This window comes from Papio anubis, chromosome 6 (genome assembly GCF_008728515.1).
Source record: "Papio anubis isolate 15944 chromosome 6, Panubis1.0, whole genome shotgun sequence".
Taxonomy (NCBI): domain Eukaryota; kingdom Metazoa; phylum Chordata; class Mammalia; order Primates; family Cercopithecidae; genus Papio; species Papio anubis.
In genome coordinates, this window is record NC_044981.1 from 65,529,197 (window position 1) to 65,557,159 (window position 27,963).

General features: G+C 38.6%; 1 protein-coding gene across 2 annotated transcripts in view; it reads right to left on the reverse strand.

The window, feature by feature from the left end:
- The window catches only part of COL9A1 (collagen type IX alpha 1 chain), a 99,762-nt gene that overhangs the window by 24,268 nt on the left and 47,531 nt on the right, over positions 1 to 27,963 (reverse strand). For both annotated transcript variants that reach the window (XM_003897790.5, XM_003897791.4), the window contains 14 exons: positions 26,475 to 26,528; positions 23,914 to 23,967; positions 16,495 to 16,548; positions 15,071 to 15,124; positions 14,885 to 14,938; positions 14,698 to 14,751; positions 14,211 to 14,264; positions 13,113 to 13,157; positions 12,005 to 12,058; positions 11,863 to 11,916; positions 2,254 to 2,307; positions 1,558 to 1,629; positions 1,013 to 1,048; positions 282 to 326 (listed from right to left, as the gene is read on the reverse strand). In XM_003897790.5, the coding sequence (XP_003897839.2) occupies positions 282 to 326; positions 1,013 to 1,048; positions 1,558 to 1,629; positions 2,254 to 2,307; positions 11,863 to 11,916; positions 12,005 to 12,058; positions 13,113 to 13,157; positions 14,211 to 14,264; positions 14,698 to 14,751; positions 14,885 to 14,938; positions 15,071 to 15,124; positions 16,495 to 16,548; positions 23,914 to 23,967; positions 26,475 to 26,528 (738 nt within the window). The remainder of the gene's footprint in view (positions 1 to 281; positions 327 to 1,012; positions 1,049 to 1,557; positions 1,630 to 2,253; positions 2,308 to 11,862; positions 11,917 to 12,004; positions 12,059 to 13,112; positions 13,158 to 14,210; positions 14,265 to 14,697; positions 14,752 to 14,884; positions 14,939 to 15,070; positions 15,125 to 16,494; positions 16,549 to 23,913; positions 23,968 to 26,474; positions 26,529 to 27,963) is intronic.

A 27,963-nucleotide genomic window follows, 5' to 3' on the forward strand; every position in this document is an offset into this window, starting at 1 on the left:
TAAAGCCACAGAGGATTCACCATCTGTAAGGGAACACTTTTATTCTCCAAAAGTTTAAAGCCAGATCTATCAATTTGGCAGTGTTTCCTCTCTGCTTTACTTGATCTTGGCTGCAGTCTTGGGAGACTTTTGTTAACTGATAGGAGAAACATCATAACCTTTAAAGAAGGCAGTGAGGGTAACAGTGTCCAGAAAATAAGAATTTATATATATATACACACACTTCTAACACAGTTCAAAATTAGTAAGGCTTCATCATTAACCAGAAAAAAAAATCTTACAAGTTCCCCTCTTTCTCCTGTTTCACCTTCTTCACCAGAGGCACCCTAAAAATTAAGATAAAAGGTTACATTTTAAAATTCTTAGTCCCATTGCCCAATTTTAACCAGTCAACATTGATAAGCATTCATAAGTGCCCACAGTGTTCCCAGAATCATGCAGAAATACAAAATGCTCTCAGCGGGTTTCCAATCTAGCTGTCAGTGGCTAGTCCCAATCAGAAAATAGCCTAGGGGAAAGCCAGAAGGTGAGGCTGAGTTTCAGCTAGAATGAAGGATAAATGACCATATTCAACAATTTTATCATTAGCCCTTGAAATAGGGCTTTCACAGTAGAAGAAGAACCCAGAGAAAGGACTGAGTCTAATTCATACAAACAGTTTATTTGCTGAGGTCTTGATCAAGAAAAACCTAAAACATTCTAATGTGGTTGTGGAAGGCTCCATCAGACATGAATAAACCAGTTCCGTGAGCCAGAGACAGAGCCACCCTCCTCAAAGGAAAGACAGTGTGCAGTCCTGGAGGCAGAGCCATAATTAGCTCCAGCTTGTTAAAATAGTAAACAATTGCCGCAGACCAAACTCAACACCAGGTTTCACTCACTATGAACACATTGAGAAAAACTGTTAGCCTCCATGGTTTTATTAACACCCATAAACCAGCCATTCCCCCTTGCTTGTGAAATGGTGCATATCAAACATTGCATTTTATACCAATTAAATAATAGGACTGACCTGTTCACCCTTTGGACCTGGTTCACCGACTACACCCTGTAATAAATAAAATATAATACTTTTTCAGTATTTTCAACTGTTTATATAATTTCAAGTGAACCTTATTGAGTGGGCGGATAAGCACAAGTACGGATAATGTGATGGGAGAGGACGTTCCCACTCCTTACCACCCAACAAGAATCAGGACCAAAACATAAGTTTCCACCTTAGGTCACAATTTTCCAAGAGTCTCTGGAACTTGGGGCATTCTCTGATCACATCCTCATAAAATTTGACTAGCAGAAATGTAAATTGAGGGCTAAATAGAAAGTGTGTACAACAGAAATTTTTACTTTTCTCAGCTTTTTTTTTCCTTCTGTTAAATTATATTAATAGACTTTTTGCTTCTTAATCTCAACTCTGAGTAATTTAAAATACCTTTCTTGATAGCTGTTTATGATAAATTCTAGAAAATTCTCCACGGGGCCAAAAGCAAGCTTTGTTTCTCAACATGGTAGAAATCACTCTTCCAAATAAAGAACTTTCTGGAGTGCTGGAGCTCTTACCCTGTCACCTTTCATTCCAGGAAGTCCAGGGGGCCCAGGCAAGCCAGGGAGGCCGGGGCTACCCAGAGAACCCTGGAAAACAAACACAAAGTCCCCGGTGTTACTGTCACTGCAACACTGAAAGCACGGAAGGCAGAAACAACCTTGGGTGTGTTGACTTGTGTCTAAAATAAACGTGCTGCAGTGGGTTGAACTCTGCTTCTTGGGTTTGCCTCTCTTTCATATTCTCAGGAGAAGAGGGAGGGGCCAATGCTCTCCCAGCCTTCACTCCACCCTGAGGTCCTCAGTTCCCCTTGCACTCCTTGGCAACAGTGGACTCTTTCAGTCAAGCCCCCGCCACCCCCACTGCCTGCAATGGCGCAGCTGCTCCTCTCGCTGTGTAAACAAGCACTGCTCAAGAAGTAAAAGGCACCATTCACTCTGTTTTCTGCCATTCCAAGAACAACAAGAGGCCAAATGTAGCACTTCACATCTCTCCAGGTTTAAAAATGGATGCTACAAACCACATGGATTAAAACACCCTCTAAGGGTATCCTACCTGTAATTTGAAATTTCCGCTTTACATTGTCCACATATTCATATAACAAGAGAAAGCAAGTACAGGTAATTCAATTGTAAATTGTTTTCTCCTTTTGCTTATTTTCAAAAATGTATTGTGTTTCGTAGAAGGCAAATAAAGGAAACTTTTTTACTTACCAGTCTACCTGGTAGGCCTGGGGATCCCACTGGTCCTAATTCTCCTCTACTGCCCTGTAAAAACACAAACATTGTCAACTGGATGTTTTGCCAAAATTCAAATGCTTAGTTACTATGTAAATAAAATAACACCCTACCTAGGTTTTTTCCCTTCAGCTGAAGGCACAGGCCATCATACATAGTGCCTACAGCATCCTGTGTTCATCTTGCATTGAATGATTCGAATGCTCTTTACTGTGATTACAGATGTTTAGAAATGACAGCTGATACATGTATATGAAATGGCAATTAGTCGCTTTCAACATCTAAATCACATCCTAACTTGTATTATGGTTATTTGTGCCCATGTTTTAAGCCCTCACTTAGATTATGTGTTCTTGAGGGATTGCTATATATTAATTTGGAATTCTGCACAGTGCCTAGAACACAGAATACATTTTCAGGTCTACAGAACATTTCAAAGCAACATCTGGCAAATGATCTTAAACCTCAACAGAGTGAAAAAAGAAACACAGAATAGATATGTTTGCCTTTAAATTACTACTGCAGCTTCAAAAAGACACAGATGGTAAAAATTTGTAAAGTTTCTGAAGTAAAACTTTTTTTCTTCTACTCATTTTTGTTCTAAACATATCTTAAAAGATTAAACAGACTTCCGAAAGTAGAATTTATAACGAAGATACACCAAAAGTAATTTTATTTTGTGAACCCACTTCAATTTTTCATTTGAAACTCTAAGCTTTCAAATTTTTATTTGAAACACTAAACTTTTTTGATCTATTGAGAAAAAGAAACACATGAACTTTTCAACTTTTTTCCCTGAGAACTTCATACAATTTTATGCAATCTGACAATCTGACAAAAGCTCATTTTATTTCTTAATTTTTTGTTTGTTTATTTGTTTGAGACAGAGTCTCGCTGTGTTGCCCAGGCTGGAGTGCAGTGGTGCCCAGGCTGGAGTGCAGTGGTGCAATCTTGGCTCACTGCAACCTCCATCTCCCAGGTTCAAGCAAGTCTCCTGCCTCAGCCTCCTGAGTAGCTGGGAGTACAGGCACATGCCACCACTCCCCATTAATTTTTGTATTTTTAGTAGAGATGGGGTTTTGCCATGTTGGCCAGGCTGGTCTTGAATTCCTTATCTCAGCTGATCCGCCCACCTCAGTCTCCCAACGTGCTGGGATTACACGCATGAGCCACTGCACCCGACTAGCTCATTTTATTTCTAACGCATGTTCAACTAAGCTGAACACTGACATTATTGGATAAATAATCACATTTTCTGGAAGGTATATACAAAACTCAAAGGAGTCCTTCAAGTTAATTTTTCTGTAAAATGACAACTCCATATTAATGTTTACTATTTATAAATGCTTCTGATAAGATTCTTCTGACTCATGCTATTTATTCATATTTAAGTTTAACAAAGTGTCAAGATCCATAAACCTTCTGAATTTTGAATTTCTCTAAAGGATTAAGAACTATTTGCCAATTTACAACAATCTAGCAATTAGTATTAGCAATAATTTCATGGTAGTCATTTCATATGACTTACAAGTGATTTAAACTAAATGCTCTTAAACATTTTTCAGCAACTTTGTATAAATAACCTGTGTCTGGTATATGACTTTGGGATGATGCATTGGTCCTTAACCTCATGACCAGTTTGCAAGCCAGAGGCAGTGCCCCATGAGGGTGGATGCTGGGAGAATGTGAGTCTAGATGAGAACTAGCCCCTGTGATAGATTCCTCTTTCCATCTATAAATATAAAAATTGGGTTCTACCCCATCTTTGCAACTTCAAAGTTCCAGATAGATTTTCTTCATCATATCTGCTCTGTTGGCATTTTGAAATAATTTCTCAAGTGCATCATGATTGACATCATAAATATCACTGGGCTCATGTGACTTTAATTCACAGAACAATTAACAGTAATTGGTGGGGAAAAGTTAATATCAGAAGGGGAAAGCTCAGTTCTTGGCACATTCTCAAGTATTCATTTCTAAATAAATGAACCGTTATGCTATCTTATCCAAAATAAAGATGATTATTGTACATTTTTTTCTCTTCCACAAACCAAAGGGCTAAATTAAAATAAGAGACTGTATAATCTTTGATTTATTTGGGGGAGGATTAATTATCTTTCCAGTGAAAAACAAAGATTTTCTCTGCTGGACTCTTATTTTCTCTGTCTTTTCTAAGTTCTTATTATAGCTTATAAGTGCTTTCCAATCAGTGGCAGACCCTTGGTAATATATATGAATGAACAGCTCAGAGACCCACATACACAGCCTGCTCTGCTGAACTTGTGTACCCATAAGAGCCCAGCATACGTAGCACAGAGGGAAGAATCAGTAAAATTGTGAGCATTTACTCCCCTGTTACTGCACAAATGGACAGCATGTGGTTCCTCATTTTTATTTCACTTCTATCTTATACATCCTTGGCCATTCTAAATGCAGGTGATTTTACAGAAATCACCTTACTGTGAAAAACGATAATGTTTATTTTCCCAAGAGTGACCAAACAGTTACAAACAAAGTGTTAGGGCAAGATTTTCTGATACCCATTCATGTGATTTCTTTGTCTTCTAAGAACATGCATACTCTTTCTCTAAGTTCTGGAGTTTCATCTACTAAGCTAAGATGAACATAAATAATCAAGATATAAACAGTTATCTCTGAAAACACAGACTAAACACATTCCTCAGGGAGTAATTACACATGTGGGAGTTATTTATATCCTACTGCTCAAGGTCATCGCCAAGCTCTGATTGTAAAAATTCAAAAAGTTGCAACCTCAGGTGTAAATGGGTTACCCATGGCACTGGTAACGACAAGTGTGCTAAATAAATGCTAAAACTCTTAGTCTTCAACAGCCATGGTGATAACTGTATTCTCAGATATGGGCAAAGAGGGTGGTAGGAAAAGGCCATTCTTCCCAGTTGCTAATATTTATAAACCCCATGACAACAAGAGTTCCAATTTATAATAAAAGAATCAGAAGAAACTGGAATAGAGGGAAAATCCTACCATTAAAAATGATGAATTGGCTGGGCACGGTGGCTCACACCTGTAATCCCAGCACTTTGGGAGGCCGAGGCGGGCGGATCACTTGAGATCAGGAGTTCGAGACCAGCCTGACCAACATGGTGAAACCCCGTCTCTACTAAACACACAAAAATTAGCTTGGCATGGTGGCAGGTACCTGTAATCCCAGCTACTCAGGAGGCTGAGGCAGGAGAATCACTTGAACCTGGGAGGTGGAGGTTGCAGTGAGCCAAGATCGCGCCACTGCACTCCAGCCTAGGCAATAAAGTTAGACTCCATCTCAAAAAAAAAAAAAATACGATGAACCATAACCAAAGGCTGTACATTTATCTTGGATGCTCTGTGCTGCCACATACATTCCCCAACAAATTCAGACACATCTGCCAACTCATCTCTTTTTAAGAAGCCAATCAGGGCTGGGTGCAGGGGCTCATGCCTGCAATCCCAGCACTTTAAGAGGCTGATGTGGGCAGATCACCTGAGGTCAGGAGTTCAAGACCAGCCTGGCCAACATGATCAAACCCCGTCTCTACAAAAATTAGCCGGGTATCATGGTGGGCACCTGTAATCCCAGCTACTCGGGAGGCTGAGGCGGGAGGATTTCTTGAAACCAGGAGGTGGAGATTGCAGTGACCTGAGATTGCCATTGCACTCCAGCCTGGGCAACAGAGTGTGACTCTGTCTCTAACAAACAAAAACAAAGAAGAAGAAGGAGCCAATCTGGGCTTTCAAAAAGATGCCGACCTTCTATCACTGACTCTCAGCTATGCATGATGCATTCCCAGTGATGCATTCCCATGGTGCAGTCCCAGTGACTGTGGAGAGACTACTGATGTTCATGCAGGATGGAGGTCATAGATGTGAGACACCCTGCCATGTGCAAGAGTTCTGGAAAACAAAGAACTAGCCCAGCCCAAATTGCAGCAATACCCTTCTGGGAGACACTGGTAGAGAAAGGAATCCCCTGAGTTCTTTAGAAATACATTGCACTAGATATCCTCCCCCCAGCACCATCTCCCCATTCCCTATCTTTATTTAGCCCCTTGCCCTCTGATTGTAAGTCTGCAGGTCTGGCGTAAGATCCAGGAATCTGTATGCGTTTATGTTATATTTGTTTGCCTTTACCAGCTTTACTCAGACTTTTGTTAAATGCCCACCACCAAAGTTCCATACATTTTAAATAATTGCTCAATATGTCTTGTAACATCAGCATTCAGCAAGCAAACTTCAACCGAAAAACATCCTGTGGAGCTATGATTTGAGCTACTAAGGCATGCAAGGGTGGATCTGAAGACATGAACGCTAAGCTCAGTGGCCTGGTCTGAAGCTGATTTTGCCATGCATCTGGTAACTTCAGGCAAGCAACTTAACCTCTCCGTGCCTGTTTCCTCATCTATAAAGTGGGAATAAAAATAGTACTTATCTCATAGGGCTTTTCTGAGGATTGAATAAGTTAAAAGACATAAATCACTTAGAATTATGCCTGTCTCATAGTAAGCATAGTCGAAGTGTTAGTTATATTGATCTGAGGTAATTACTAAAGAAATCAGTCAAAAAAAATTTTAACCGAATGTTAAATTAAGTGTTCTTTGCTTTTCAAATCCCCCAGGTCTCTTTAAAAGCACAAGTTGTGCTTGGAAAAAAATAAGTATTTAGTCCTCATGTCTCCAGTTTCTGTCAACACCACTGATCATCGAGCAGGCAACTTCTTTATAAACAAATACTGGGTGCTATTTTGTAAAAATTATTTCCAAAAATACTTACAGCTAAATAATTCAAGTTGGAGGTTTTCCTTTTAAAATTGAACTGTTAGACTTTTAAAAGATCACAGAAAATATCAGATTTAATTTAATTATACTTATATTGCCAAAATTATTTTCCCAATAAATGGATTTTATTCCATCATGCTCTAGCTTGTAATGGCTGTTGTCTTTGTCCAACTACCCAAAATGCTAACTGAAAAATGAACACTATCTTCAGTACCTTTCCAATTCACAAGTTGGAAATTATAAATCACTGTACTTAGCATGTACTATATATTAAGTGCCTCTCTCTGGCCAAAAGAGTGCTGATTAACCCAGGAGATCAATTATGATTTCTATAGATTGCTGCTTTTATAAACCCGTTTTCATGTTAACATCGAAAGATCGTATTAGTCCTACTAGAATGGTAACATTTACATTTGTCACAAAGATATTTTTTAAATCTATTCAATTTTACATCATATAGTTTGCATATTTCTCTTGTGTAGGTTGATATATGCCCTCATACAGAGGCAGAAAAAAAATCTGTCCAAACCCTAATCATCACACACATCAGCTTCACAAATTGTTGACAGAGGAAACATGCCAGTGCCTAGATGGAGCGGGAGGGTGGCTTAGATCATTCACAACACAACATTTGTGGATCTCTGTTGGTGTTGGAGGGGTGGTAAAGGGCCACAAGAGAAAGTAGACAGGCTTTTGTACACAAGGAACGTATCATCTTCGGAACACTGAGATAGAGCAGCATGAAACTCATCCCAGTCAGAGCCATGAGAGCAGAATGAACACAACCCACTCAGCAAAAGCCCTGGCAAGTTCTCAGAAGCCAGGAAGACAGAAGTGGACCAAGAGCTACCACATGGTAGGACCAAATGAAAAGCCCAGGTCATGCGCCTGTGCAAAACCAGGAGCCACCCAGACCAGGTGAAAACCAAGGGGAGTGCCATAGAGAAATACAGAAGCATAGCCCACGTCATAAAGGCAGGCACCCATACGAAATCACTGGAGGCACCAAAACGAACGGACTATATTTTTGCAGTAATATTGGCAAACATTAAAGGAAATACCATTTAATTTCAAAAACATGCTTCTAGGACACATTAGAAATGTGTGTTCATGTCTTCATCTCCAACCCGCATGCCTCAGTAGCTCATTTCTTCTTTTTAGCTTGTTTTAGATTTGCAGGAAAAATTGATCAAACATGTGAGGCATTGTTAAAAATGTATGAACTTATCTACAAAACTGAATTTAATGATGTAAAGTGAAAGAACAAACGTGTCTTTCAGTAAGTGGATGTGGTGTTAAAACTCTGCTCCAGAACTATAATATTTATAACCTATCATGACATTTTTCAGAAAATTTTATAGCAGGTGAGAAGTCAGTTATTAACAACAAAAACAGCATGGCAGGATTTATTATGCCTCCAATTCAGTTTGTTTCAAGAAGTATTGATTGAGCGCTACCTTATGGCAGGCCCTGAGGAAAGCGAGGTGGGAAACACAGCGGTGAACAGACATGACTAGCATCTTCTGCAGTTACCACGGCATGGGGTACAAAGGAGACAAGAGTTCAGAAAAAGGAAAGATCACTAATCTCTGGGGAACAGGGCATAATTGGAAATGTTTTCATGATGCAATTAACATTCCAATTACATCTGAGATGGCTTATGGAATGTTGAGTCAGAGAAATGAAGAAAAGAGCCATTTAAATGCAGGGTCTGGCCTACAGGAAAGAGGTACGGAGAGCATTTGAGAATTAGCATGGAGTCCAACCTGACTTGAACACAAGATCTGAGTAAAGCCGAAATGAGAAGTAAAACTGGGAAGTTAAGATTTTAGACTTCCTCTCACTGTCCGTGGAAATCCATTGAAGATTTTTAAATGGGGAGAAGTGAGTATGGACGCTGTACTTTGGAAATACCAATATGGTGGTGTGTGTAGACTCAGGCAACTATCATTCCCCAGGGCCTTTGGAATTGTGTTTGGCATTTTTGTTTGTCCCAGTGACTGTGGAGACACTACTGATGTTCATGCAGGGTGGAGGTCATGGATGTGAGACACCCTGCCCTGTGCAAGAGTTCTGGAAAACAAAGAACTAGCCCAGCCCAAATTGCAGCAATACCCTTTGGGAGACACTGGTAGAGAAAGGAAAGACTGCAGCCGGTGAGACAATTGCAGTAATCCAAGCAGCGGGTGATCACCTGAGCCAGGGTGGTAGTAGTGAGAATGGAAATGAAGAGTCAAATGTAAGAGATCTTGAAAAGAGGACAGAACCAACGGGTCCTATTTGTGATAGGAAATGTGATGGAGGAAAATGCCGAGGTTTTGAGCCTCAGGGACAGGAGCAATCGCAAGAATTTGGACTCTTACAGAAATTCAAAAATCAAAATCTAAAAAATCAGATCCAAAACCCTGCATCAGCATAACCTCCTATGATTTGCCTTTCCTCACATAGGAGAATCAACCCCCTACCCCATCCTCTCCTGAGGTGCTGCCTCTGGTTCTTCATTGCTTTATGCAGCCCATGCCAAGCAGCTCTCCCTACTCCATGTCATGTTTTGTATTCACGCATGGTCCTGGCCCACAACAAGTGCTCAGTCAATGTTCCTTTAACTATAAGGAGATTTCTGCTCTTTAAAGTGTCTAATACAGCCGGGCGAGGTGGCTCACACCTGCAATCCCAGCACTTTGGGAGGCCAAAAAGGGTGAATCACCTGAGCTCAGGAGATTGAAACCAGCCTGGGCAACAGGACAAAACCCTGTCTGTACAAAAAATACAATTAGCTGGGCGCAGTGGTGTGCGCCTGTAGTTCCGGCTATTCTGGAGGCTAATGTGGGAGGATCACTTAAACCCAGGAGGTGGAGATTGCAGTGAGCCATGATCTTACCACTGCACTCCAGCCTGGGCAACAGAGCAAGAGTCTGTTTAAAATAAAATAAAATAAGAGATGTAATAGTAAACACTCACAAAGCTTTAATGGCCCCACACTGCTCAATCTTCCTGGGCTCATCATATAGCATCTTCATTGTTTTAGAAATGTGATCTGGCTATAACATCATTGCTTTGACAGTTAACTTATGGAAAGTATTTTAATTAGAAATTCACAAGCTTCAAGCAAAAGAAAAGCATAAAAGAAGCACAGAGCAAGTGAGTGGGGGGCATGATGAGCTGGTTGCTTTGGCTACAGAAATCTCAGGAAACCACCTGGTGGAAGTTGGCTGACAAATATCTGTGAGAAGCGAAGAAATTCCATTCTCATGCCACAAGACACCTGGAATACTTCACTTTTCTCAAGTATGAAAATCTTCATTCCACATGCCCAAGAAATGCTTCAAAAGAAGTAATAATGATATTTGGAATTGTTTCTGTGTTCCCACCTGGAGTTCTTTTGGCTATTCAGCAGCCTTTGAAAATAAGAACTGAAACTGAAGGCCAGAGAGAATGTTTTAAAGTCAAATTTAAGTGTATAATATTTAATTTCCTAATCAATTTCTCTCTAGGGTTAAACTGTATATAGTGAGAAAATAGTCATTGCTATGGCTGCTGTAAAATAGACAAGTTTACAAACTCACACTAAGAGAAGTCTGGTGGTTTCTCCAAAGCAGAGCTACCCTATGACCCAGTAATTCCACTCCTAGGTAGGCCCTCAAGAAAAATTAAAACATAAGTCCACACAAAAACCTGTATACAAATGTTCATAGCAGCACGTTTGATAATGGCCAAAAAAATGGAAATAATCCAAATGTCTATCACCCAATGCATGGATCAATAAAATGTGAGATATCCACATAATTAATCCCCACAATTAAATATTATTCAAGAATAAAAAGGAATGAAGCACTGATACATGCTACAGCATAGATAAACCTTGAAACATTATGCTAAGTGACAGAAGCCAATCATTAGGAAAAAAAATAAAATATAGCCGGGCATGGTAGCTCATGCCTGTAATCCCAACATTTTGGGAAGCTGAGGCAGAAGGATCGCTTGAAGCCAGGAGTTCAAGACCAGCCTGGTCAACATAGCAAGACACCATCTCTACAAAACAAAACTAAAAATTAGCCAGGTGTGGTGGTGCAACCCTTTAGTCCCAGTCACTCGGGAGGCTGAGGCGGGAGGACCTCATGAGCCCAGGAGTTCAAGGTTGCTGTGAGCTATGATTGCGCCACTGTGCCCCAACCTGGGTGATTGAGTGAGAGAGACCGTATCTCTTAAAAAATTAATTAATTATTTATTTTTTAAAAAACAAAAAGCTAACATATTGTATGATTCCATTTACATGAAAATTCCAGAACTGGCAAATCTATAGAAACATAAAGTGGATTAGTGGTTGTCTAAAACCGAATGAATTAAGAGGAAATGATGGATGACTACAGGTGGGAGGTGGGTATAAGATTTCTTTTTTTAGGTGATGGAAATATTCTAAACTTGATTGGGGTAAAGTTTGCACAATTCCATCAATATGCTAAAAATCAATAAAGATGGGTGAATTATGTAGTATGTGAATTGTATCTCAACGTTGGGTGTTTTTAAATCACACTAAAATATTTCCTTCAACATGGGATGAGAGCAGAAAGGGTCACCATGGTTTTTGAGGCATTTTATTTTTGTTTCCATTTTCTGAAAAGGCATGCTGTGCATCTAAATAGCACTTCATCTCTTTGTCTTGGACTAGCATGGGCTCAAACATCAGACAGCATTCATGGATGGATGAATGAATGAATGAATGAATGGAAGAACATCCAACAAAGTCCTGAGAAGGTGCTTTGGGACAGCACAGCAAGGAAGGAATACTCACAGGAAGCCCCCTGGGTCCTCGGGGTCCCACCTCTCCTGGAGGCCCCTGTTGGCCCTGTAATGAGGAAGGAAGGTAGAAAAAAAGTTAACGCATACTGATTACAACAGGTTAGAACTTGGGGAGAGGTAAAATGGTGTCTTACCGGTTTGCCTGAATTTCCCATCGGACCAGGCTTCCCTGGAGCACCTGTACTACCCTAAGGGTAAAATGCAACATTCAAAGTAACTCATGCTGAAGTAAGCATAATCATCAATCTGCCTTACCCAGACTCGGTATCTCTTGCATTTGAATAGCATTAATTCCCTGCTTTCACACTGAGAACCTGGGAATGTACAGAATCTCTTTCCTGTTAGATACATCAAAATTCTTTAGATTCAGGATATTGTCTGTGAGTCTAAGAAATATATTACAGGTCCAATGTCAAACAATCAGCGGTTTTAGCCTTCATTTAAGGGGATCCTCTTCAATTATAGGATTTTTCTTTCTTCACAATAATAATAATATATGTCTTTCCTTTACCATTTCTACCTCCAATATAATTCTTTGACTCTTTTTATCTTACATTTAACTATTGAAATTATTAAGAATCCAACCAACATGGGGAAATAGGATGTGCTGCTGAGAAAGCCCCACCAGCAAGCTCTAGGGAAAGCACATGTCTGGAGACGCCCTCTCCACCATCAATCTCTTGTGCAGCTCAAGATGCTGCAGACCACTGTGATTGGAGGGTTGCAGCCTGGTACTCTAATAGCGACCAATCTCTACATTATTCACCTTTTATCTCTTTTCTTCTCAAGCAAAGCTATATTTTATCCCTTAAAATTTTTTCCACCTATTGTTTTTAACTGCTTACATTTTTGTTTTATGTAGGTCAATCAGAATGTGAAAAAAATGCCTAGTATCTTTTTAGTTTAGCTGAATCATCCTAATAATAGTCTGTGACACAAGTTCTGCGGCTTAGCAATATCTTCCTTATTTTAGGTAGTAAGGAACAATAAAATTTTCTGTTTTATACTGGCAAAGGATGACATTTTCATTAAGGAAATCTAATTAGCAGCATTTTATCAAAGTATGCTTTCTGTAGTTAGGAAAAAGATTAGTATTTGAAGCCTTAACACTTTTACTTTTGTATCTCTCCCTAGGGCCAAATATAAAATAAAAGACATGCTGAAAGTATTAAAAATTATAAATATGTTAGTAAATAATAAAGAAATTAAGAAAATATTAATTTAAATTTTAAAATATTTTACCTTTTCACCAGCAACACCCTTTGCACCAGGAATTCCAGGTACACCCTAAAAGAATACATACACAATGCGAGTTTAATCACTTCCTCTGAGAATCCATGAGATGCCAAGCCCACTGCACACTGCAGGGAGGCTGAGGGAATCATGGCAACCTCAAAGCTTTAATGTGAGGAAGATGCTTCCTAGTTCCCAAACCCTGCACAGTCATTTATAGAACTACCCACAGTTTAGAGGGCATGACTTTACTATATCTGGCTTGTAAAAGCTAAATGCCCTTAAAGCAAATCTTGTCTTTAAACTAAAGTTACTTTTCAAGGACAAACTTCCCAAATTAGAATCCAGTACCATTTTCAGGTCAAGAGGAGCTCTAATAGGCAGGACAGAGACTACAGGCTTGTGACATGGTTTCATGTACGGAGTAATAAAATAAGACCTCTCAAAAATGTTGGGCTTTGTAGTAGAAAAACGAAATGGTAGGAAGACGCTGGGTCTAACTCAGATTTGATATTATTGGGAGTGCTAATTTATCTGATTATTTAAAAAGCATTAGGTGTCATAAAAGATAGGGGGCCAGGCTTTGATATTACCAAGTATTCTTTATTAATTAGAAAGATTTGCCTCCAAAGAGCCAAGAATACACGTGGTACAATCCACATGAACTTCCAGACACATTAATGCAAGGAAACACCAATTTGAATGACTAAAAATAGTACATAATCCAAGGGGTCAACTGATCACACTCTCAGCACTCTTGTAGCTTAACCCTACTAAGAAGAACTTTAGAACTGGTTTAAAGTGGAATGAAATATACATAACCCTACAGCTTAGGGTTAGTTAAAAAATATATTAAAAAGACTGAGTAAACTAAAGAGAGAAAAGGAATCCAAACCATAAAATTAAAGCCTATTATTTACAGTTATTACACAAATAGCTATTCAGAGAACAAGTATATAAAATACAAATGTAAATTGTAAAAATGTAAAGGTAAAACATCGTATCTTCCCCAGAACTTATCAAATTAGGTAGCATGTCTCTCCCCAAAATGTATATCTTGAAAACATGTATATAAACCAATTAACATGTAAAGAATCAAATACTTACTGGTAACCCCTGCAATCCTGCATCACCAGGAGGCCCAGGTTTTCCTGGTTCACCCTGCAAAAAAAGCTTTTATCACATGATTGAACCTGTATGAACTGCTGTATCACTTTTAAGAAAGGGAGGAGCACAGACGTTTTAAGTAAAAGGATTGTCCCAACAGCTGACTTTACATGCACTTTTATAAAGTGACTTAATTTAGGGTGAGGGAGTAGGGTGGGAAATAGGACATAATTCAACCAAAACGCACAGTCTCTCTCAACCTACTTTCATCAACAGGGTAATTTTACTGAGTTCCTGAAACCAAGCAAATAATTATACTATTCCAACAAATATTTCATACTTGACACTTGATTCAAAAATTAAAGGAAGGGAAAAAGCCAAAGCTAGCTAAATAAATATTTTGGTGATTTAGTAATGGAAATGTTGCGCTCAGTTGGCCAGGGCAGAGGCAGTCCCACTCACTCTTGGACTAAATTACACAGCCTACCTTTGTTCCAGGCATTCCAGGGATCCCATCACGGCCATCCACACCTGGCAAACCCTAAACACACACAAAGCAACATACTGTCTCTTACATACAGTCACATTCTTTTTCCCTTCATTATTTTCTAAAGTTTTATTGCAAGTCAATGATCACTGAAAAATGTGCTTGATGACTGCAGCTCAGGACATACCGTGTCTCCTTTGGGCCCAGGGAGACCAGGAATTCCTCTAGCACCTTGAGCCCCCTGCAGGGCGGAAGAGAAAGAATAGATAAAACATGTTCAGTTATCATAATACTTAGACATGTCAAAGAGATCAGCATAATCAGCAGATGACACTGAAAAGCAGGAGGCTTAGAGTGACGAATTTAAACTCACTCTCTCTCCTTTGGGACCTGCTTCTCCTGGAGGTCCTCGCTGTCCTTGATCACCCTGTATGAAAATAAAATTTGTTAATATAAGCAAAAGTTACTTATCAATCAACTTTTAAAAATTAGAAAGCATCATATCACCCAACTATTGGTCTTCCACCACAGTAGCTTTGCTCTATCAAGGAAGTCTAGATGAACAAATCTTTCTATAAAAATGGCATTGTCTCAAAAATGGATATTACCATAGAGATAACTAAGACCTGACTGTCTTTTGTTTTCCCCTTAAATGCATTATGCCTCTGTGTTCTTGCGTGTAACATATAATGGCTCCATGCAGTGGATTTCGACATCAGTAACTGCATGTACATATCAGCTAACTTCATTGACTGTTATAGAGGTTTGAGGTTTGGATTAGTTGCCAATCTTTCCCTCATATTATTTAATCCCATAGTCAATATTAGTGATTTCTGCTGAAGTGATCTAGCTAATGTTGATATATGCTACAGATGGTAATAGATAAGAGGCTGGGTCTTCCTAAAATACAGTTTTTGTTGAGTTGCTTAACTCTAAAACCTCAAATGGCTCCCTATTGCTACTGGATCTGTTCAAATGGCTCAGGTTGGCATTAAACATTCTCCATGATTTAGTTCTACCTTATCCATCCAATCTCATCTTTTCAACCAAACTTTCAACTCCAGGCAGTGACAGCCTCTATGACAGCACACATATCCCATCACCACCAACGGTGCCACCCCTGTACTTTGCTGCCTTTCCTGCCCACAGGCTTTCAAACCAACCTCCCCCTCAGGTCCTCTTACATGGATGACATCTATCCTATGCTTTAGCATTTAATCTTGTATAGTTTATCATTGAGTTACTTTCTGTCTTTCCCATTGGAACACAGTTGGAAATTCTCTTTGACAGCTGGAAATTCTCTCTTTCTTATATCTTTTCTACTTTTTATGTGGCATATTCAGTTATCAATGGATGGCTTCTTTGTCTATTTCCCTCAAAAAACAGGCTTGAGGAAATCTAAAATAATGACACATGGACATATGGCAATCAAAATGTGGAATAATGAAGTCAGAAACCATAGAAAATGAAAAATATCAAATGGGCAAGAAACTAGAAATGAGATAGTTACTGAGACTCAACGCATCCTGACAACCAAAGAAAAGGAAAACACAGCAAACATAAATACTTAACAATTTGGCTTAATCTGTGAAGAAAAAAAATCATATCACGTCAGAAGAACATTTCTATGTACCCAAGAAAGATACTTGTCTTAATTAAATTTAAATTTAAACATATACATAAAAATTGTCCATTTTTCCACTTTAGTTATTCACATGTAAAGAATACTGCACACATATGCATACATAGCAAAAAAAAAAGTCTATCATTGGCCTTTGTGGAAGGAAAATCACTTACAGGTGCACCAGGAAGACCCTGAGGCCCAGGTTCGCCATCTAAGCCCCGAGCACCCTGCAAAAAAACAAGACAGTGGAAAAAACTGAGATCGGTCATGTATGTTAAAGGAAGCATCCATCTTTCTAAAGACATTTAGTAGCCAGATGAAAAGGAGGTTTTATGCCTGTAATACAAACAGTGATCCCTGAGGAGTAATTACTCAGGCACCTCAGGTAAAAAAACACTTGTTTACATCTACTCAGCATACCAACTGTACTTAAACACAATCTTTGATGCCACCCTGTTTTTTTGTTGTTGTTGTTGTTGTTGTTGTTGTTTGAGACAGAGTTTCGCTCTTGTTGTCCATGCTGGAGTGCAGTGGTGTGATCTCGGCTCACTGTAACCTCCACCTCTCAGGTTCAAGCAATTCTCCTGCTTTAGCATCCTGAGTAGCTGGGACTACAGGCACATGCCATCATGCCCCAGCTTATTTTTGTATTTTTAGTAGAGACAGGATTTCACCATGTTGGCCAGGATGGTCTCGATCTCTTGACCTCATGATCTGCCTGCCTTGGCCTCCAAAACAGTGCTGTGATTACAGGCGTGAGCCACTGCACCCGGGCAACTCTGTGTGTTTTAAGTTAACGCTGCACCAATTCTCAGTTGCTGACATGAGCTAAACACACAGGTGCTTATTAATAGATCGGTAAATCTATTAGAAGAAGTTTGGTAGCTACTCTCAGGGTTCTTAACATTTCTACAGAAATTCATTAACCGCCAGGCGGGCGGATCACATGAGACCAGGAGTTCAAGACAGCCTGACCAACATAGCAAAACCCAGTCTCTATAAAAATACAAAAATTAGCCGGGTCTGTTGGCACATGCCTGTAATCCCAGCTACTGAGGAGGCTAAGGCAAGAGAATCACTCCTCCCAGAGGAGGAGATTGCATTGAGTGGAGGGAGCACCACTGCACTCCAGCCTGGGTGACAGAGTGGGACCCTGTCTCAAAAGCACACACAAAAAATTTATTAACGGTGAAGGCCATGGAGCCACTCTAAGAACAACTGCTATACTCTGGTGCTGCCACACTGTGAAAGGGATTTCTGGGATTCTGGATCTCCCACCAAGATCTGGAATAAGAAGTCCAGCCATGTGATTCATGGAAGGAATTACGGGAAGGACCTTAGTATACCCTCTCCCATCCTAGACAGATATTAGGTTCAATTCGCATAAAGTAACCAACCTATTTTCTCAAGAACAGATCCACTTTACCAAGTGATGACATAAGAATGACTCAGAGCTTTATAAATCTAATTATCTTGAAATAATCTCTGATGTGGCTAACGTATTGTACACTATCACCTCTTTATTTTCATCATGAGAATCAAAATGTGATCTTAAGATCTTAAAAAGTGTTTTTAGTGCTATCTGCATGTATGTATGCTATCTGACAAAATATAACCCCTGTCTTTCTTTTTCTTATCTACTAAGTGAATAAAAAGGCATAATGAGGCAGCCTTCTAATGAACCAGGTTGAGATGTGAAGATGATAAAATAAATGAAAAACAATCAAGAGTACTGGATAGATGTCAGGCCAAGAAATCAAGTGTCAAATTTGAATCAAGTGTCAAATCAAGGAAACTAGGTGGACAGCATGTGTAGTAAGAATTAAAAATTAGAAAATCCATGATAGAAGCTTCAGACATAGATAGAATCAAAGCACTCAACTGAAGCAGAGGTACCAGAGAGCCCTGAAATTCTTTGATCCCTGAAAAGTAGGACAGAGCAAAAGGCATTCTACATTCACCAGAGAAGAAGAGATTTTGAAGACCTGAAAAAGACCTTGAATTTATCGTTCACCTTGCATTACAAGAGCAGAACCCAACCTTTGCATTATAGAAATGGCTTTGATGCACTCTCTCTCTCTCTTACTGCTGTTCAGCATGAGCTTAGACTCAAACTGCTGTTACTAGGTAACAACTCTATGGGTCTGAGTTCACAAGAAGAGCTTTTTCTTTCTTTCTTTCTTTTTTAAAGCAATTTGACAGAACTCAGAGGAAATGGGAAGTTTGAAAAATACCAAACAGAAAAATATCTCAAATGAAGACCATATCAAGAACAGTAACTGGTTTCAAAGTGAGGGGTCACATATTCTAGGGAATGATTTAAATCCAGAAAAAATGAAGGTATCAGCAGCTCGGAAATAAATGGGATCTATTATCTAATAAAAGAAAAGATATACACTGAATGTTACTTAAGGTAATATAAATACAGAAATATGAATGCAACTAATATGTTTTACAAATACAAAGTTTTCAGAAAAGAAATATTGATCGAAAAGATAGATAAGGAAAGCAGGCAGAATGAAAATACCTAGAAGTGACAAAGAGCCTGGAAAGAAAACATTAAATTGACAAAAAAAAAAAATTGATAAATAAGCCTGATCCTTCATTCACCAAGCTGTGCATCTCTTTTTTAAAAAGAAAAATTTAATTTCATTTATTGAGCATGTACAATGTACAATGTATTATTCCTTAACTGTTAATAAAAGGCTCTGTGCTGGTGGTGGAACTGACACCAATTAGCCATAGAGGTTATAAAGAGAATGAGGTCAGGGTCAGAAGTGGTGGTGGGCAAAGATGCTTTTCGTATTTTCTGAAGCCTATAAATTAACTTTCCTAACATTCTTTCCAAGAAGTGGTAACCACTTTCTCAAAATCTGATAGAGAGGCTAACCACATCCCTACACACATGCCAAGGAAAACACTTCTGAATGCATCATGATGATTCTGTGATGATAATCACTGAGCTAAGCACTGCCTGTCCTTCATCCTCCACCAATGGCAATACCTCATCCTTCTAATGCCATCTCCTTCATGGACCCTCTCGGTTTTCCTATTAAGATTAGCCCTGCTTCCCAGGGATGAAGCCCACTTGATCATGGTGGATAAGCTTTTTGATGTGTTGTTGAATCCGGTTTGCCAGTATTTTATTGAGGATTTTTGCATCGATGTTCATCAGGGATATTGGTCTAAAATTCTCTTTTTTTGTTATGTCTCTGCCAGGCTTTGGTATCAGGATGATGTTGGCCTCATAAAATGAGTTAGGGAGGATTCCCTCTTTTTCTATTGATTGGAATAGTTTCAGAAGGAATGGTACCAACTCCTCCTTATACCTCTGGTAGAATTCAGCTGTGAATCCATCTGGTCCTGGACTTTTTTTGGTTGGTAGGCTATTAATTATTGCCTCAATTTCAGAGCCTACTATTGGTCTATTCAGGGATTCAACTTCTTCCTGGTTTAGTCTTGGAAGAGTGTAAGTGTCCAGGAAATTATCCATTTCTTCTAGGTTTTCCAGTTTATTTGCGTAGAGGTGTTTATAGTATTCTCTGATGGTAGTTTGTATTTCTGTGGGGTCGGTGGTGATATCCCCTTTATCATTTTTAATTGCGTCGATTTGATTCTTCTCTCTTTTCTTCTTTATTAGTCTTGCTAGTGGTCTGTCAATTTTGTTGATCTTTTCAAAAAACCAACTCCTGGATTCATTGATTTTTTGGAGGGTTTTTTGTGTCTCTATCTCCTTCAGTTCTGCTCTGATCTTAGTTATTTCTTGCCTTCTGCTAGCTTTGGAATGTGTTTGCTCTTGCTTCTCTAGTTCTTTTAATTGCGATGTTAGAGTGTCAATTTTTGATCTTTCCTGCTTTCTCTTGTGGGCATTTAGTGCTATAAATTTCCCTCTACACACTGCTTTAAATGTGTCCCAGAGATTCTGGTATGTTGTATCTTTGTTCTCATTGGTTTCAAAGAACATCTTTATTTCTGCCTTCATTTCGTTATGTACCCAGTAGTCATTCAGGAGCAGGTTGTTCAGTTTCCATGTAGTTGAGCGGTTTTGATTGAGTTTCTTAGTCCTGAGTTCTAGTTTGATTGCACTGTGGTCTGAGAGACAGTTTGTTATAATTTCTGTTCTTGTACATTTGCTGAGGAGTGCTTTACTTCCAATTATATGGTCAATTTTGGAGTAAGTACGATGTGGTGCTGAGAAGAATGTATATTCTGTTGATTTGGGGTGGAGAGCTGGTTCAACATTCGCAAATCAATAAACATAATCCAGCATATAAACAGAACCAAAGACAAGAACCACATGATTATCTCAATAGATGCAGAAAAGGCTTTTGACAAAATTCAACAGCCCTTCATGCTAAAAACGCTCAATAAATTCGGTATTGATGGAACGTACCTCAAAATAATAAGAGCTATTTATGACAAACCCACAGCCAATATCATACTGAATGGGCAAAAACTGGAAAAATTCCCTTTGAAAACTGGCACAAGACAGGGATGCCCTCTCTCACCACTCCTATTCAACATAGTGTTGGAAGTTCTGGCTAGGGCAATTAGGCAAGAGAAAGAAATCAGGGGTATTCAGTTAGGAAAAGAAGAAGTCAAGTTGTCCCTGTTTGCAGATGACATGATTGTATATTTAGAAAACCCCATTGTCTCAGCCCAAAATCTCCTTAAGCTGATAAGCAACTTCAGCAAAGTCTCAGGATACAAAATTAATGTGCAAAAATCACAAGCATTCTTATACACCAATAACAGACAAACACAGAGCCAAATCATGAATGAACTTCCATTCACAATTGCTTCAAAGAGAATCAAATACCTAGGAATCCAACTTACAAGGGATGTAAAGGACCTCTTCAAGGAGAACTACAAACCACTGCTCAGTGAAATAAAAGAGGACACAAACAAATGGAAGAACATACCATGCTCATGGATAGGAAGAATCAATATCGTGAAAATGGCCATACTGCCCAAGGTAATTTATAGATTCAATGCCATCCCCATCAAGCTACCAATGAGTTTCTTCACAGAATTGGAAAAAACTGCTTTAAAGTTCATATGGAACCAAAAAAGAGCCCGCATCTCCAAGACAATCCTAAGTCAAAAGAACAAAGCTGGAGGCATCACGCTACCTGACTTCAAACTATACTACAAGGCTACAGTAACCAAAACAGCATGGTACTGGTACCAAAACAGAGATATAGACCAATGGAACAGAACAGAGTCCTCAGAAATAATACCACACATCTACAGCCATCTGATCTTTGACAAACCTGAGAAAAACAAGAAATGGGGAAAGGATTCCCTATTTAATAAATGGTGCTGGGAAAATTGGCTAGCCATAAGTAGAAAGCTGAAACTGGATCCTTTCCTTACTCCTTATACGAAAATTAATTCAAGATGGATTAGAGACTTAAATGTTAGACCTAATACCATAAAAATCCTAGAGGAAAACCTAGGTAGTACCATTCAGGACATAGGCATGGGCAAAGACTTCATGTCTAAAACACCAAAAGCAACGGCAGCAAAAGCTAAAATTGACAAATGGGATCTAATTAAACTAAAGAGCTTCTGCACAGCAAAAGAAACTACCATCAGAGTGAACAGGCAACCTACAGAATGGGAGAAAATTTTTGCAATCTACTCATCTGACAAAGGGCTAATATCCAGAACCTACAAAGAACTCAAACAAATTTACAAGAAAAAAACAAACAACCCCATCAAAAAGTGGGCAAAGGATATGAACAGACATTTCTCAAAAGAAGACATTCATACAGCCAACAGACATATGAAAAAATGCTCATCATCACTGGCCATCAGAGAAATGCAAATCAAAACCACAATGAGATACCATCTCACACCAGTTAGAATGGCGATCATTAAAAAGTCAGGAAACAACAGGTGCTGGAGAGGATGTGGAGAAATAGGAACACTTTTACACTGTTGGTGGGATTGTAAACTAGTTCAACCATTATGGAAAACAGTATGGCGATTCCTCAAGGATCTAGAACTAGATGTACCATATGACCCAGCCATCCCATTACTGGGAATATACCCAAAGGATTATAAATTATGCTGCTATAAAGACACATGCACACGTATGTTTATTGCAGCACTATTCACAATAGCAAAGACTTGGAATCAACCCAAATGTCCATCAGTGACAGATTGGATTAAGAAAATGTGGCACATATACACCATGGAATACTATGCAGCCATAAAAAAGGATGAGTTTGCGTCCTTTGTAGGGACATGGATGCAGCTGGAAACCATCATTCTTAGCAAACTATCACAAGAACAGAAAACCAAACACCGCATGTTCTCACTCATAGGTGGGAACTGAACAATGAGATCACTTGGACTCAGGAAGGGGAACATCACACACCGGGGCCTATCATGGGGAGGGGGGAGGGGGGAGGGATTGCATTGGGAGTTATACCTGATGTAAATGACGAGTTGATGGGTGCAGCAGACCAACATGGCACAAGTATACATATGTAACAAACCTGCATGTTATGCACATGTACCCTACAACTTAAAGTATAATAATAATAAATAAATTAAAAAAAAAAAAAAAAAGATTAGCCCTGCTTCTGCTGCACTCCATCATACCACTGGCCCTCAGATTCATGTCTCTTTTGCTTACATTGTAGTTAACTATCTACTTATTTGTCTCGCCCAATAAATAACCGACTTGATAAAGGTCTTATTCCCCTTGGAATCTCTCCAGCAGCTTGCAGAGTGCCTTGGTATGGAAGTGCTGGGAGAATCTGGTTTCTGAGGCAGGTCTAAGGGCAGGCTAGTGTCCTCCAGCCATAAGTGTATAACCCATGCTAAGGGCAGGGCTCATGGATCAGCTTGCAGGTGGGTCACTGGAGGCCCCAGTGTCTTTGGGGATGTCCTGCCTTGGCTTACCTCTCATTTTCCATCCTCCCTGTCTTTGTCTTGCCTGACCAGAAGCACTCCAGGCACTGTGCCAGTGGTATCAATGCTAACTGCTGATCATGACAATGAGGTAAAATGTGAAAACCTTGTTTACTCTGATTTACTCAATATAACTTAAAATAGATTAATACATGGCAAATATTATGCATACTGCTCATTCCTATTATCTGTGCTTACAACATAATTGCAAAAACCTCATCACACATCTACAAAGCATCATAAAATGTCATGTTGTTAGACCGGGTGTGGTGGCTCATGCCTGTAATCCCAGCACTTTGGAAGGCCAAGCTGGGTGGATTACCTGAGGTCAGGAGTTCGGGACGAACCTCACCAAATGGTGAAACCCCATCCCTACTAAAAAATACAAAAATTAGCTGGGTGTGGTGGCAGGCACCTGTAATCCCAGCTACTCTACTCGGGAGGCTGAGACAGGAGAGCTGCTTGAACCCAGGAGGTGGAGGTTGCAGTGAGCCGAGATTGTGCCATTGCACTCCAGCCTGGGCAACAAGAGTGAAACTCCTTCTCAAAAAAAAAAAGAAAAGAAAAAAGAAAAAAAAAAGTTGTTGAATAAAAAGCTTTGTTTAAATAGCCAGAATTTTAAATATTTAACACATTTTGATATTATATTATTGTCATCACCATCTTACTTTTTCCCCTTTGTCTCCAACTATGCCGGTGATGCCTCGCAAACCCTGGGCTCCCTGGAAATGTAAAAAAGAGAAGCGAATTATTTTAGTTGAAGCAAAGCTTTTTAAAATCTCATCACAAAAGCTGATCTAGAAAATGGAGATTATCATAACCAAAGGTAATACTAAGAAATAGTGACAATATATAGACAAACATTTCTAGTTTAGAAAGTCCAGGGAGAATTCTTCAGATGGTAAACCTTTTTATAAAATTCTGAAGTCTTACACAAAACTGGAGTTGACAAAAAAGTAAATACCAGCATAAGAGAAATTGTGATAATATGTTTGACTTACCTTTTAACTCATATATAGAACTGATACTATTATTCCCACTTCCTTCATGGCATGTAGCTTGGTGACATGTAACATGATTTTAAACCTTGAAATAATTTTTTCCCACCAGTGGACACCATCAAAAGTAGTAGTTTCCCAGGCTAGCCCACGAAAGCCTATAACCTAGAAAGGAGGTGGAGCCTCCATCAACCCCTTGTAGTCACTATTCATGATACCATTCTTATGAGGAAAGGCATTCTGAATTCCAACTTGGGGCAATAGGAACCCATCTTAGGCATAAGAGTGTATAACCCTAAAAACGAGGGGCTGAGTGTGATTTCTAGATCTCTTTCAATACTGAAATGTTACCATTCTGGACTCTCTGGCCCCATAGTAGGAGGGATCCAAAAATCGATCCTGGAAGGAGTGAGCCTGGGAATACCATTGGAAGCAGAGGAGGGTGGATGTTCCACTAGGAAAGTGGGGGTAGCTACTTCTGGACAACCTGCTAACTGTCCCCATTGGCTTAAGATAAAGGAGCTCTAGGCCAGCCATTTCTCTCTTCTTCTCACTTGGAGAAAAGGGGGCAAGTCCATGACCAACTCTTCATTCAGACCAGTCACAGATTCTATGTAGATCTGTCAGGAATGACCTCCAATTCAAATATGCAAGATGATCCAGTTTAGGATATCCATTTAGAATATCGAGTGAGATGTGGCCATATCAGATGAAAGCTGCTCTTTCTTGTATAGCTCATTTCCTAGCTCTAAAGTTATTTCTATAAAAAGAATATTTGGGTCAATAGCAACGACACAAGAATACCACATATTGTCTCTTGAGGTGTCTAGTTTGAAGAACAGAGCTTTCTCTAAATATTCCAAGAAGCATATTTTTTAAAGTTGTGCATTACTTTATATTTGTGCACGTACATTTAAAAAGTACGTGCTTTTGAAAATTTGGCATACCTATTCCCAAAGAGCAGAAGGTCATCAAGCACTAACAGATATCTCCCAATGGACCACTTGAGCCACGCAGCACCCAACATAGATCCTTAATCCCTGTAAACACTGTTTTAGAATGTTGTTTGCAAAATCCTGTTTTGAGAATCTTCGGGAATGGCTTTTATAAAAAAAAAAAAAATTTAAATCCCTACCAAATTTTCATCAGATTAAAAAAAAGCATATGTCACTTACAACATGTATCCCTATCGCCCACCTGTGAAACACCGTCCAGCTCTTAGTGTCTCAAATGGCAAACACTCAGGGGAGGGCAAACTTCTGAAACAAACACGCTGGACACCACAGATTCCCTGAAAGTTCTCATGTGGCTTAAAAGCAGAGACCATTTCTTCCAGATCCTCTGACTTACTTCCTTTAGCTTAATTTCCCTTACACTTTAAATGCCCTTAAACACTAATCTGTGCAGCTCCCTGAACCCTTTTTAAACAGCCAGTCCTGTGGAGAAGAGCAGAGCAGGCAAAGGGTGTTCCTGTGTTTGTCTTCAACTCTTCAGTTTCTAAGAATAGTACCTGAGCTAGTCTTTTACATAGTCTATGCCCTGGCTAGCTGCAATGTTAAATTAATAGTCTTCAATTATTATTTCCAAAATTGTCATTACTCATTCTAACAAGAAAAAGGTATAACAACTCCTTTTTAATGTAATACAAAAGTGATGCAAATTCTGATTTAACAACATCTGAAACTGAAGTTTGATGATGCCCCAAGTCGCCTTACTGTGAATATTATTGCGGAAATCTGCTAAAGCACAAGGGACCAACTTTTTATTAAAAGACATGATATGAGCAATTAAGAATGTTTTAATTAATTATAATGATTACATACTGGAATAAGCTACATTAATCCAATAAATGATATACCTACTGCATATTTAGATAACACAAAATTTTCTCATTATATCTTGTGATAATACGATAGAACATAAAAGATATGTATCATCCTCTTGTGCTTAGTATTTGCTTTTCAATTACTTGGACCTGAAATCTGGTAAATGAATGTATGCAATTATAGGTAGAATTTTTCTGTTAAAAAAGTGCTACAATATATAATGAAGACCCTCTCCTATTTTGAAAAAGTACTTATCCCCCAATGCTGGCGTAGTAGAAAAATAGAGGACACCAAATTCATGTAATGCTATTCATCCAACTGCTAAATAGAAAATATTCCAACAGTCATGGAAAAAAAAAGAATATTTACATATCCTAGTTAAATATTTTTTAAAAAATACTTTACTGGAGGTCCTTGAGCTCCAACTTCTCCCAGTTCTCCCTGGTCACCTTCTTCACCCTTAAAAACAAAAAAAAAAAAAGCAAAGAAAAGCACATCAAAGGTTATTCTAGCAAATGAACATAGAAATAGGCTTGGCCTAACTCAGTATGTTTTAAGTTCACTTGGTGACTCCTGAATTATTCTACTTTCTTAAATTATTTTATATGGGCAGTCCAAATTAATTGTAGAACATGCAGAAAATACGGAGAAGTATACATATAAAAAGTCACCTGAATACAACCATTTAACTATAAATACCAGTAACATTTAGATGTTATCCTTTCAAAGTTTTTCTAAAGTGGGGAAGGAGGAAGAGAGACAAAGATACCAAGAAAAAGACAGAGAGAGAGAGAAAAGTTACTCATTTATGTTCCAAGTGTGTGTCAAATGGGGGGGATGTATTATTAGAAAAATGTAATTATACTATGAAAACTTTTTCATAAACTACAATATTTTTTCATCGTGATTTTTATTTTAGCTTTTCTTATTATAATTTTTGCACTATATACAATATTTTAATGCAAATCAGCCATTTCTTTTGTGGGTTATACCTTTAATGTCACTCATAGAAAAGCCTTTTCCACTCCAAAAATACACGTTTATTTATATTTTTGCTCTAGTAATGTTGTAACTTCTTACGTAGACATCTCTAATTATCAGTAATTTGTTTTGATGTAAAACAAAACATAGAAATCTTTTCTTTTTTCTCTTACTTACTGGCCACTCTTCTAATAATAGATTCTCTCCACACAGGTTTCAAAATTCATCCTTAACATATGCTATATTGTTATTGGCTCTAGACTTTGATTCTGCTCTGCCGATCTATTCTATGACATTGCCAATACCACAACATGTTAATTACTGAAATTCTGTAATACATTTTAATCTTAGGTAAGGAGAATTCCCTTATCTGTATTTTTCATTTATAGTTACTCTTATTTTTTAGATTTCCTAAATGTTTACTCTTCCAAATCAACTTTAGAATCATTGGGCAGATCTTTACAGAGTCTACTTGCTTTGTACTAGGATTGCATTAAATTAATAGAGTAATATGGCAAGAGTTAAAATCTTGACAATATTGAAATCATTTATCTTGATTTTTTAAACAAATTATGAGAGTCATACATATTGGTTTTAGCCTCATAATTATATTCAGATTATATTTCACTAGAATCTATAACTGACAGTGGGAAGAGGCAGCCCCAATGGGAAAGCCAGAGAATTAGCTAGTTCTTGGCATGGATAATCATCACATGTGCCTAATTAAATGCTACTTCTATTTCCCTACAAAAATATAAAACTAGATACAAAACAGCAGTGATTGATATGTCCACTGCAATTTTTCCATAACTAGGTACAGGATATTTTCCATAGATTCTCCATAAACTTTGGAGTCATATATTTGAATTATTTCACCTACAAGTGAAAACCACACAACTAATCCATAATCTGG